Here is a 13,319-nt window from a genome sequence, read left to right on the forward strand (position 1 = left end):
GTCTTCTTTTCCTACCATAGATATTGCCCTTATAATCATCCAGACCCGCTGCAACCCACTGAGCTGGGTTTTATTCACAATCAGACGTAGCTATTATCGGTTGTGATTTTCGGCTCTAGATAGGAGAAATCAACGATTTCGAAGTTGTATTCTTCTTCCTTATTGTTTTCATTTGACCAATGCCTTTTGATGCTGTTGGTCCTTTGGTTTTTGGTGCTGATGTTTCCACTATTTACACCTGCCTTCATTAATGCGCAGCTCAAGATCTCGCGCCGATTGATCGATGTGGATGTAGATAAACTGTACATCTCTAGTTGTTCTTGCCATAATGTCAATATCGTCAGCATATGCTAGCAGTTGGGTAGACTTAAAGAGGATGGTGCCTCTCACATTCACCTCAGCATCATCGATCACTTTTTAAAGGGCCAGATTAAAAGGGGTGCACGATAGGACATCTCCTTGTCTTAGACCGGTGTTGATGTTGAATGGTCTCGGGAGGGATTCTGCTGCTTTTTATCTGGCCTCGAATTTTGGTCAGGTTCAGCCTAGTCAGGATACCGAATTCTCTTATGGCAATATACAGTTTTATGCTGGCTGTGCTATCATAGATGGTCTTAAAGTCAAAGGAAAGATGGTGTAACTGATGTCCATATTCCAACAATTTACCCATTGATAGCTGCAGAGAGAATCTGATCTGTTGCTGATTTGCCTGGAGTGAACCCTCTTTAGTATGGGCCAATGATGTTCTGGGCGTATGAGACTATCCGACTTAGCAAGATAGCGGAGAATATCTTATAGATGGTACTCAGCAACGTGATAACTCTATAATTACAAAACTACGTGATATCCCCCTATTTTGGTGCCAGTCATCAGGCACTGATTCGCTGTCTCACACCTTGAACATCAGCTGCCAAACCGTTTGGTGTAATTGGTTGCCTCCATATTTAATCGATTCGGCTGAAATCCCGTCGACTCCTGGCGGCTTATGCCGATGAACTGCACGGATTGTTTCTTCCATGGTCGGTGGTGACAGCATTTGTCCATTGTTTTCACTTGGCGGGACCTCCCAACTCGCCGAAATTCGTGAGCATTAATGAGGTTTTTATTTCCGAACACATGGATTACTGGATGGCCACTAACATATATGGTGTAGTGGCTCTTCTCTAGGAAACCGGTTCTCTTCTAGCGTACCTCTTGTAACGCTTTTTTGTCAGCCTTATTGATACAATTTGCCTCGTTTTTAAGCGAAGGAGACTCGCCTTCTCCGTCTGCAGTTTTTTATTAAGAAAAAACCTCCAACGATCATTACATGGAGGTGGAAATAGAGTTTGGTAGTAAAGCTGTTAGTGTTGGTTCAGCAGACGATTCCCAGGTTTTATGCTCCATCGTGGGTACCAATCCACGTTTCGCCCTGGGCCTACGCTACTCTTTGACATACCCGTTCTCAATTAGTTGGTACAAACTTGACCCTGCATTAACGCCTGGACACATACGGGCAATGTGTTGTTAAAACGGATCTTGAGTAACCACCTTAGTGGGTAAGGAGTTGCATTTTATGTTAAATTCACATTGATACATAAATTGACTTACATCGAACATTTTTCAACTAATTCGGTTAAGATAGCGCTTCCCTGCAACCTCCTTTCACGTTATATATCATTCATTATTATTTATTTTTTGCTTATTTAACGATATTTTTGAGAATGAAAATAGTTTTGTCTTACTCTCTTAAAAATGAAATAAAAGCTGCAATAATTAAACTTAACTCTGAACATGAAGCAATCATGTTTACTGTACAATATTCATCATTTAAATCTTATTTAATTTTTTCAACAGATTGATGTTTGGGCTGCCGGAATCATACTCTATATATTGCTTTGTGGTTTCCCGCCATTTGTCTCGCCTGATAATCAACAGGAACCCCTATTCGATGCAATTCTATTGGGCGTCTATGAATTCCCCGAACCATATTGGACAGATATCGGAGAAGGTGTCCGCGACCTCATTTCAAATATGCTGCAATCTGATCCAGATGTACGATTCACCAGCGAAGACATCCTTGACCATTATTGGACACTGGGTGAAGCAAATGACTATAGCTGAGTAGTGAAAAATTATTATATTTTGATATAAGGAGGGAACGTTAAAATAAAATATCACCCCTAAAAAGAGGCATTAAAATAAACGACAAGTTACGGCGATAACAAGTCCAATTATTTAAGTTTCTTCGTTCATTTAGTTATTTTATTTTCTAAATGGATAATTTTGTACGTGTGATTGTGTTATATCCAGTCTTGAAAAAGACTATGGTCATACACGCCTAGATTATTTGGTATTTAGATATATAAATAAATAGAATTTTAATTACTTGACTACAACCGATATCTATAATTGAGCACTTTTTTAAAAAAACTCGAAAGTGGATTACAACAATGATATGAAAAAATAGAGAGAACGAACGATAATTACGTTAATTAGTTACAATTAGTTTGAAATCTACGCATATAGCATGTTTATTTTTTATTATTCTATTGTTCGAAGTAATTTATTCTCCTATTTAAATAATTTTATATTTCAGTAACGATGATATTCCTTTACGATTAAAACTGTAATTGTAGAGTTTTTATAATTCATTATTTTATTTTGCTGTGGATGTTATTGTAATTGTGACATTAAATATTTTTTTTTCGTATTTTACCATTTTTTTTTGTTGTTGCGTACGTTTTTAACGATCAATTTTTCGATAAGGAAACGAAATAATTCGCAAAAGTTTTATCTAGTATGAATAAGTATAACTTGGACGACGAAATATTTGATATTTTTATATCATTCTTAATAAGTTAGTTATTATTACGTTAAAAAATATTTATTTAAAGCCTAAAATTAAACTGGACTTGATAGATGAATGATACCAACTTTTAGAGTGTACAGAATCTGTAAAAGAGACATTTTATTAATAGGTTTTATAGTGGAATAGCAAAATGCAAATATTTAAATAAAAAAGACAACGAGATTCTTTCCTTTTAAGTTTAGTAGCCAATAAGCTGTCACCATTAAGTCTGCACAGCTAATTTTATCATTTTATCAATGACTTCCATGAAAATAGTGTTATTGATATTACAATTTCAATTGAATTCATTCTTCATGCATTTTTTGATAACTCGCATTACCGATCAGAGACTCTATCTCTTTTTATGTAGACTATGTTTTCAGTAAGACATTCCTTTACCAAATAGAAACCCAATACGCATTTTTTTATGGAAACTATTATATTATTTACAGAAGTGACGATTTTAAATATTGCAATATCGCATGGTAGAAAAACGCGTATATACATAACATTGTACTGCTTGCTTTTTTTTCTTTTGTAATCTGAACAGAACAAGTATTTTCGATAAAAACAGGATATTATGTCATAGATATACACATATATATTTTAATATATTTCATTAATTTGGTTGGAATTCATGATGGAAGTAATAATATCATCAATTGTGTAAGATATTCAAATATATTTTAGACGCAAACATTACACCAAAGATGAACTGTGTTGTTTTCTTATTGTTAGCTTAAAAACCCCAACCCACAACCACAATCATTGCTTGGTATTCAAAGGATGAAATAAGTAGACTAGCCGAATCTATAGAGGCAGCGTACGGTATTTGAGGACAACTTGGGAGTAAAACTAATTAGCTTTTAGTTTGAACATGAAGGAATGAAAGTTGACGAACTTTTTACACAACATTAGCTTATTATATATCGATAAACTAATTCAATCAAATTTCCATTAGCTGCAATAACCTCCTCGATCCGGGTCCGGAAACGTTTGCATGCCCGAATCAAATGCTCCTTGTTCATATTGACCATAACGGTATTAATTGCCGTTTCACGCTCAACTACGCCCCATACGTAATAATCCAGAGGATTAAGGTCTTCGGAGCTAGGCGGCCATAAATTCAGTGTTATGTGGTCATGGAAATTTTCAGCCATCCAATCTTGTGTCGCCATTGCTTTGTGTGAAGGAGCAGAGTTTTGTTGAAAGATGTATAGGCTGTCACCGCGAACACTATCAATCCGGAGTTTCATTACTGTCTCTAGAACCTCGATGTATGCAGCAGAATTCATTCCAAGTTCTTGAGTGAATTAGTGAGGTGGCATGATATATCCTTTGTGCTCACAACACCCAAAACCATAACAGTAGCTGGGAACTTCGTGTGCATGACAACAGAAACCTCTGTACGATCGTAACAGAGCCATCTGTCATTTCTGCGTTTGGCCTTTTGGTCTTGGTCAACATTTTTTCATCAGAAAAAACCATAACATCTCAGGCGCTTCAGGGTGTTTAATTTTGTCTAGAAGGCGTTTTGATCGAATAACTCGCTGCTCCCGACATTGCTTCGACATAAACTGTCGTCTGCGCAAAATGTAGGATTTATACCGGAGATCTTCTTGGACAAGTCGACGGATAAGACGGTCAGAAACATTAAGCTCCCTCGCAAGGGCCCTCATTGGTTTTGAAGGGTGCTCGTTAATGATCATTTGCACTTTTCAAATAAATTCTGCAGATCGGACAGTGTCAGAACATCGCACATGTTTCTTCATTTCTTGAGTTAAGTTGTAGTCCTCCATGTCTTATCTGAAAAAAAGCAAAACGAAATTATAACTACATATATGCATGTAATGTACGCACCCTGTAGTTTATAATATTTTTACATACTCATATAGCGGAATTTTTCGTAGAACACGAACATTAAAATTCTGCACAAAGGAACATCAACATATTCCAATATGGTATGAAAATCGGGTCCAATGAAAATAGCAATGACAAAGATGAATCAAATCCCATTGTGCAAAATACAGGAAATGAACATCCAGTCCGTTAGGTCTTAATCAAGTGAATTTGATGGACGAATTCCAGCCAGCCAAGAAAAAAATCTTCGACGGCAATTGTTCTGGCCAAATACTTCGATACTCAGTCTAGTTTTAGCGTAACACCCTCCTAACCTTCGAGGCCCATGGCTGCTATACGTTTTACTAGGTAAACATTGTGATCGGTAAAAACGTTTTTCTAATGGTGCAAACGCTCGATCTGGAAGATACTTGTGTTCCAGGTTTTTCCTTGCGACGTTATTTCAGAGTATCCACACAATCTATTTGTTGTTGTAGTTATTTTTTTTCCACATTTTTAAGGTTTTGTGTGAAACAAAATGATGATGAGATTACGGACCATTCGAAATCGGAATTTTAAAATATGTTCATTATTGCACTGTATTATCTAGTCACTGAATGAAGACGATTTTACGAAAATGTTTACTTTTTTAGATGTAAAAATTTCGGTTTTTTTTTGCTTAAAAAAATATTTTTAAAAGAATTAAAAATCCGTTCAGCGACTAATAATAAATAAGTGATGCCAATTTGGCGTTCATTGAAGTAGTATTTTTTAGTAATCGTGTCCACGGCAAAGGCATTTTTACAAAAACACGATTCTGAGGTAATCAATTTGGTGTTTTCCATTTTAAAAATTAACTTTTTTATTTACATCGAGTGACCCATTCCCGAGTGCCATTCAGCAGTTCTTCTGCAGACTCCACAACATCGATTTGATGCTGACTACAAGCCATTATAGGTTCCTTGTGGTTGTTACTGCAAACAGTATGTATGGCGATGAAGGTTCAAAAGTCAATGCTGGAGCAGTGAGGTAATGCACTACAAATAGCTATAACTTCGAACTGAATGATCCGATCGTTTTGAAATTTGGTAAGAATATTCTTGATTTAGACGGAAGAGCATACCTTTCCTGTATAGCTTTGAGATTTTCACTGCTCCAATATCTACAGTACGTAGTTATTGAGATGGAAATGGGCTTCGCTAGAAAGCAAGATGTCAAATTTACTGAAACTAGCTAACAGTGTCCTAACGTCCGATTTAAATCATTAGGACTTAATTTCTTCACTAACTGGCTCGTGTATGCATTTTATTTCAAATCTAAATTCAAAATACTACTTAAGGCTTTATCAATTTCAAAGAAACGAATGTTTGTTTTTTACATATTTCGAAAGTAATATTCCCAAGAATATTTTGTTAGAATTTCAGAAAAATTCAGGCATTATTATTATAGTTATGCCCGATTAATCCGAGCGCACTACATGTGTACGCCACTCGTGGCGCTATAAGGCTTCGCTCCTCTGAATAGTTTTCAGCCCTATATATGCAAGCAGATGCTAGACTGATAAATGAAAACCAACTATATTATACTATAGAATTAAACTTCAAAAAAGAAGGTCGGCTTCATAACCTTCCTTAAGGAGTCATTATTAAAATGAAACGAAACCCCCAGGTATAATATCAAAATCATACTTGAGGATTTTAACAGCCAAATAGGGACGGAGCCCGTGTTCAGGCGATATGTTGGCTCCTATAGCTTACATTAAAATGCAAACGATAATGTACTGCGAATTATTCAATTAGCAGTGTCACATGAAATTATTGTTGGAAGTACCTGGTTTGTGCAGAAAGCGTTCCACAAACAAACGTGGGCCTCTACAGACGGGGCCACTTTCAACTAAATTGACCACGTGCTGATCGAACACCGTCACCTCTCAGCCTTGATGAATGGCAGAACGTAGGGGGGGGGGGAATATTGACTATCACTATCTCGTTGACATGGTGCTCCGAGCTCGAATAACAACACCGCCCAAAATCCCCTCTGACAATCAGGTGAGTGTTAACACTGAAGCCATCCACAACATCTATAAGGGGGAAATGGATGCCGGAATAACCGTAGTCAACAGAGATCCTGGAGATGAAGCATCAACAAACGATCTTCACAACCACCTGAAGAACGTTATCATTCATACGGCCACAAACATACTTGGCGCCAGCCGCAAAAAGAGTCGATATTCTCCGCTATCTTCCTAGGCCGGATAGCCCCATACGCGCAGAACATCATTGGCCTATACCAAAGAGACTTCACTCCAGGCAAATCAGCGCGGTAAGCCATGGAAAAACTTTTGGAATATGGACATCAGTTGCACCATCTTTTCATCGACTTTAAGGCGGCGTATGATAGCATAACCAGGGGACTCTGACCAATGTGGGAGGGCTTATCATGCGTGCTCTTTAACTTGACCCTGGGAAAAGTGATCCCTGATTCTGAGGTAAATGTGAGGAGTACGATCCTCTTTAAGTCCCCTCAACTATTGGCCTGTGCTGATGATATCGACATCATGGGAAGAACGACCCAAAACGTACAAACTGCCTTCATTTAGATCGAACAGGCGGCGCTAGATCTTGGGCTGCAATACATCAGTAAAGGCAAGATAAAATATATGGTGGCAACGTCAGTACCAAAAACCAACCAACCAACAACATCAAACCGCACTGGTCAAACGGGAAGAATAAAGGTAGCAGACTACAACTTTGAGACCGTTGATAATTTCTCCTATCTGTCCTATCGGAAATCATAAGCGAATGAATTCCGCGCACGGTTGTTGGAAGCCAACAGAGTCTATTTCAGTTTACAAAAACTGTTCCGCTCGAAACGTCTCACCATAGGGTCAAAGCTCTTTCTGTACAAGACAATAATCTTGCCAGTGCTCATGTATTCCTCGGAGAATTGGGTTTTTAGCAAGAAAAACTGCGAACTCTTGACCGCGGTCGAGAAAAAATCCTCCGAAGAATTTGTTGTCCCCCCTACATGAGGATGGACGATTCCGTAGCTTACATAACGACGAAATCTATGAGTGATACCATGAGGTTATGGATAAAATCTGACCCAATAGGTTGATGAAGATGATCCAGGCCGAAAAGTCTATAAGAGCAATATCTATGGTAGAAAAAAAAGACGAGGCAGATTCTGCCTGAGATGGAACGATGGCGTAGGCCAGGACGCCACACAGCTTTTAGGGATATCGAATTGGTGGACCTCGGCGTAAAACTGGGATGTCTGGGGTTCCTCCTTAAGGCAGGCCTAGACCGGATTCCGATTGTTGCCCCGTTGATAATGATAATTGATGATAATTAACGACCTTTTCAGAATTTTAATTTATTTCATTGCCCCGGCCCAAGAAGACTATACACAGGAGGTGAAACCGCCTAGGTAAGCTTTGAATTTCTACAGGATGAAAATGTTAACGCCCGGTAAGCGGGATTTTTCAGTCAAGATCGCAGTTGCGTTCTGCATATCTTCATTGATATATGATATATTCACCTCCTGTGTATAGTTGACCCATTTTTGTCCTACTTTTGCTTTTGAGTTTTCCCTTCTGTGCATATTGTTCTTACCTCGCCAAAAACATCCAGAAATATACCTACTTTTCTCGACGTTACATTCTATACTAAAAATGTGTTCAAATCGTCAAAAATCCTTGGAATGGAAAGTTGCAATAAAAAAAATGCTGATTGAAAGCGTAAATGTCACCGGATTTAACTGAACTCTCTCCGCCGTTCCTCTGCATTCTTTAGCTTCTTAGCGATTCCACAGAAGGGTTCCGTATAGAGGCTTCCTTGCTCTTTTTCACTACCGTATTAGTTTACAGTTCAGCTAGTGAGCTAGGACCTAAGTGCCTTAATAGCCGCTTGGTTGCCAGCCAGAGTAGTAATGTCTTACCCCTTGTAGTTGATTTGGAAGTTGAAGAAACCACATCTATTAATGGTGTTCATTCCCACCTGTGTAGTAGTTTATGACAATAGAGTTTGTACCTGTCGGCAGTTTTATTTGCCTTCTCTCTAACTTAATGACAGTTCAGAAATTAGGTGTTTCCAACAGTGGAATAAAGATTACTTTTGACCGCCTCCATACCCTTGGTAGATATCCCAAATCTATGCTGCCTCTTATCACGTTTAGAAGAGATCCTAAGATGATTTCTAGGCCCCTCTGAAGTTGTGCTGGAAAAATCGACTCCACTCCTGGTGATTTCAATGGTTGAAAGGTTTATTATTATCAGGAAAAGTTATAAAATAACTACTCACTTATTCTATCATTCTAAGAATATGATCTCCCGCCACTTCGAGATGGGGCTGGGTTTTCTCGGGAGATTAATTGTCCAATTTCGATATGAGTTCCGAACTTCAACTTATGATCAATTCACCAAAAAGGTGGCCTTTTCTAATTCCCGCAGATAAGTTCGAAGGAATGTTTACTTCTCCAGTGGCTCAAATTATGCTTTCCATTAGATAGGTTCACTTATTCTGCACATAATATATACTTTTCAATGGAAACAATTTTGAAAGCTACCTCAAGCAGTATTTTGGAGTAGTTTAATTCATAAAAATTTTATTTTAGCCCCGGCAAATTGGCTGGTATTTCCGCAAATTAGTTTCGCAAGTGCGGAAATGGGGTATTACAGAAGTACCAAATTGAAGAAACGTAGATGTTCTGGGCAGTATAAATTCAATAAATTAAAATCATCCATCAATCTAACGATGAGCACTAATTCCTATAATTTCAAATAAACAACCAAGCGAAAAGGTAAAATCTGTTTCTTGTATTAAATAAACAAATTCAATCTCACCATCCTCCACAGCTTCTCTAGTTACTTTACAGTCTCACAGGGTAGAGTGGTTCTGTAGGAGCAAATTTCCTTGATAATAATATAATCATACAATATAGACGATATTTACATAAAATAACTTATTTATTTCCTCGTTAGTCATACTTTCATAAACAGAAAACAAAAAAAGGAACTAAACTATTTTCACTCGTCACCCCAGTCGTTGGTATCATCATCCCATCCTGCTTCGCACATATCATCAGCTACGTTGATTTGAAAACGACTCGCATCAACTACCACACTTTCATCTACAGTCGACTTGGTCTTCTCCTTCCCCTTAACTTCCTTTTCGTCTGTCTTTGTCTCATCAGCATTGAAATCTTCTATCACCTTTTCTTCGACTAAAGCTATTGTCGTCGCAGTCGACTGTATGACAGGCTCCATATCTTTGAAAAAATCAATTTCCTCTACAGACGTGTTCATTAATTTCTTAATCTTGATATCTAGTTCGTTTATATCGTCAAAACCTGCTGCTGTGGCGTTCGGAGCAGTTTTTGGTTTATTGGCAGAGGCCAGTTGAGTGTTTGATGCCTTAGTCGGGGTTGTTGGAGTCGCAGACGTCACGCTTGGGGATTGTTGAACTTGAGCAACTGGCGGGAAAGCTTCAGATGGCAGAATTTCTGAATTCTCTCCATTGCCTTCATCTGGAGGGATCTGGGTTTCTTCATTTTCCCAATCACTCCACGCATCCTCTTCAATTTCTCCATCCGTTGTGGCCTGGACGTCTTCGCCGCCATCCGGACTCAGACGTTCATGCATCAGAAGATTATCTGTGTTGCCAACTGATACATAACTTTCACTTACATCTACAGTATCTGGAAGAGGACTTGCAGAGACCATATTTTCCCCGCACGCCATTACAGGAGTTATTGACCTAGGTTCAACCCAGTGTTTGGCAGAGTCAGGCAATCCTTGTGGTCTGCCGTCCGCAAAGAGTCGACCTCGATTTCCCCCAATGACACTCGCCGATCCTAGAATAGGGACTAGGTCCGCCAAACATCGAAGTGTTTTCGCCACAAGGATATCGTTTGTGTCCTTTATTCCTAATAGCAAATTAGGTAGAATTTGCTCTTGAAGTTCTTCTATCGTTATCAAGCGCATATACTCGTTGAAATATTCCAGTAAAATTAGTCGAATTTGCGCATCCCTTACACAGAATATCTGCTTAATTTTTGGAATGATATATTTCGTGAATGTGGCTCCAGAGAACAGAGCGGACGATATGTCGTTTTTAATTTTCAACACATAAGGTGTAACACACAGTTGAGCTGTGGGATCTAGGAGAACCATCCGAGAGAGTAGGAGACCACCTACCTGTGATGCAACAATTTCTTCGTCGAAATATCGTAATCTATCTACAAGCCCCGTGAAGAAATCTTGCTTCTCCTGCAGATTCTTCAGCGGCAACTCCATTAAGAAGGAATGAATCAGAACAAATTCGTGGTTGAAGTAAGGATGAAGCAGGACTGCTGATAGTTTTGGTCGCATGGCAACATTTTGATGCTTCAAATGCGTGCTGCAATAGTCGCGGAATTCAGCTACATAAGGTGTATTAAGAGTTTTACTATTTCGAAGGATATCCTCGCATAGAACGGCCAGTGAATATTGCTCGATAAATTGTCCTTCTGATCTGGATTCGTGGGGGTCTATTGCTTTATTGTAGCGGTAGGGTTTTGACTGTTCCAACAGGCCTTTGGTAACGTCCTTGCTTTTCCATACATACTCGAAGCCACCTAGTCGCCAGTCTCCTTCCGAATTTACGTAGATGGATGAAGTGCAAACGTTAAGATGTCGTGCTTTGGCCTGAAATTATAAAACTAAGATGACTGGGAGCTACGTCTATTAAATGCTAATTGGCTAAGACGATATGAATTCAAAACTGTATTAATCTTCTGACAAGTCACCCACTGTTACCTGTTCAACTAGAAAAATTAAACTGCATAGAACATTGCGCAACCCTAAGCATATTTGTATATCGCTCTGCGTTTGGATTACAAGAGAAAGTGGCCGACATCGCTCCGTAGCCAGATGCTTCTGCGAACCTCGCTCCCATGAAGTTACATATTTCAGTATCGACGGATGTCGGTATATCATCAGATTCTGCAAAAGTCCTTTGTTACTCAAACGGCAATCACTCATGTGACCTACTTACCTTTATTGCTCGTTCTAATGGACTCTGCAAGACCCATAGCTGGCCACTGACTAATGGCTCTCCTTTGAATATTGACAAACGGGTCGCACCATCGTCATTTGGCACTTCGGCATTAAAAAGCGACCAGAAATCCGTCACCTCGACGGCTTTCTCATCGATTAATAACCCAGTCAACTTACTATGATCTTGCCCCATGGCACACCGACTAATTAGTGATAAGATTAAATCTGTCTCTAATTTATCATGTTTTATTGTATTTATCCTACGGATATTTATCACAAACGAGACGTCAACAATCCCGATGGAAATGACAGATCCAATTTGACGATACAAAAGAAAATGAAAGATAGCGAAATGTCAAATGTCAGAAATGATGTGGAGGGGATCTGATAATTTCTAGTTTCGCGCAGAGATTCGAGAATCGTTTTCATGGAAATGAACCGGAAGCAGAGTATCAATCACGAAAACAATGAGAAAGAGAAAAAACTTCCAGTTTGGCGTTATGTAAAACGGTTAAATACAGAAATGGTTCAAATTTGTTTGTTTTTTACTCTCTTTAACTTCAATAATACCCAAATCAATTTAATATGGTCTCCGATCCTATGAGAAATGTTTCATAGTTTTTTTTTTAAGTTATAACAATTTCGGCAGATGCCGGATTTTACCTAATACTAGCCCTAAGTCCAAAACATTTAGGCTCGCATGATCATACTTACTACTCAGGGCTTTGGTGGTTGTGGCCGGTGGTAGGTTAATGGTTGTATGGTTAAAAGCAGATTGTGCGAAAGTCCCAGGGTATCTAGCGGAGCCGTAGAGGATTTAAGTATAGCACCTATAGCTCATTATATTATGTGAACTACGACTACCTTCCTGATACGCAAAATTTCTTTCTTCTCCACGTAATTCCTTTCAATGTTGCTGTAATATTATAGAAGATTGCAGCATCAGCAACATACGCAGAGCGACCCGTCTTGCCAACTAGCAGCACGGCTGGCTTATTGTGTGGTGTATGGCGATTAGTGTAGAACTTGCCGGTACAAATACATGTTGTGAGCAGAACTATCGAGTACATATCGGTACATATCGGTTTCATTTTCCCGCGATCTGTCCATACTTGTATGTAAGGTTTTTATGAATCAGCTTATATACAGCGATATGCCTGTTCGTTCCAATGTCTCTAGCGCTGAACCATACATTCTGCGCTGTTCCACCTGCTCTTTTATTATAAGCTCGGGTGATGACCACACCATCCTGAATGGCGTACATAAATCTCTCCCTCTCAGCGAAGAGCTTCCCAGCACACAAATATCTGTTCCGCAATTCACGTGTTTACGCAGAGCATCCTTCAGACTACCTGCTCGATTATAGTTTTTCTTCCTCGCAGAATTCCTAGGTATGTGTAGCAGTCTGTCTCGGTCATAGCTTGGATGTGGAGGTCATCAACTCTATGTCCGGAATGTGATTTGTGATGACACTTGCCTAATCCAAATTCCATCCGAATATCACCACTAAACATGTTTTCCTACTGGTCTTCGTCCTTCCTTCAAAAACCCTTTTAAGTATCCCAGTGTCGTCCATACGCTGAACGTGGCCAACTCAAAAGTGTTGACTAGTTT

General features: G+C 39.0%; 2 protein-coding genes across 2 annotated transcripts in view; one reads left to right on the forward strand and one right to left on the reverse strand.

The window, feature by feature from the left end:
* The window catches only part of LOC119651278 (serine/threonine-protein kinase GL21140), a 118,900-nt gene extending 115,361 nt beyond the window's left edge, over positions 1-3,539 (forward strand). The window contains exon 8 of the mRNA XM_038054782.1: positions 1,837-3,539. Coding sequence (XP_037910710.1) covers positions 1,837-2,103 — 267 coding nt within the window. The 3' untranslated portion in view covers positions 2,104-3,539. The remainder of the gene's footprint in view (positions 1-1,836) is intronic.
* A 6,077-nt stretch (positions 3,540-9,616) lies between these two features.
* On the reverse strand, positions 9,617-12,058 carry LOC119651819 (protein-associating with the carboxyl-terminal domain of ezrin). The gene is made up of 3 exons (XM_038055609.1): positions 11,704-12,058; positions 11,466-11,651; positions 9,617-11,354 (listed from the first exon to the last, which is right to left on the reverse strand). Exons 1-3 carry the CDS (start codon positions 11,896-11,898, stop codon positions 9,696-9,698), a joined length of 2,040 nt encoding a protein of 679 aa, XP_037911537.1. The 5' UTR covers positions 11,899-12,058; the 3' UTR covers positions 9,617-9,695.
* Between the last annotated feature and the right edge of the window lie 1,261 nt (positions 12,059-13,319).

The sequence above is a fragment of the Hermetia illucens genome, chromosome 3 (genome assembly GCF_905115235.1).
Source record: "Hermetia illucens chromosome 3, iHerIll2.2.curated.20191125, whole genome shotgun sequence".
NCBI lineage: Eukaryota > Metazoa > Arthropoda > Insecta > Diptera > Stratiomyidae > Hermetia > Hermetia illucens.

Bases quoted from the DNA above. Each gene is read 5' to 3' on its own strand.
- LOC119651819 (XM_038055609.1), bottom strand. From the start codon at position 11,898: ATGGGGCAAGATCATAGTAAGTTGACTGGGTTATTAATCGATGAGAAA. The intron at 11,652-11,703 runs GTAAGTAGGTCA...GGACTTTTGCAG, and splicing joins CATTAGAACGAGCAATAAAG to AATCTGATGATATACCGACA. The intron at 11,355-11,465 runs GTAACAGTGGGT...TTATAATTTCAG, and splicing joins TAATTTTTCTAGTTGAACAG to GCCAAAGCACGACATCTTAA.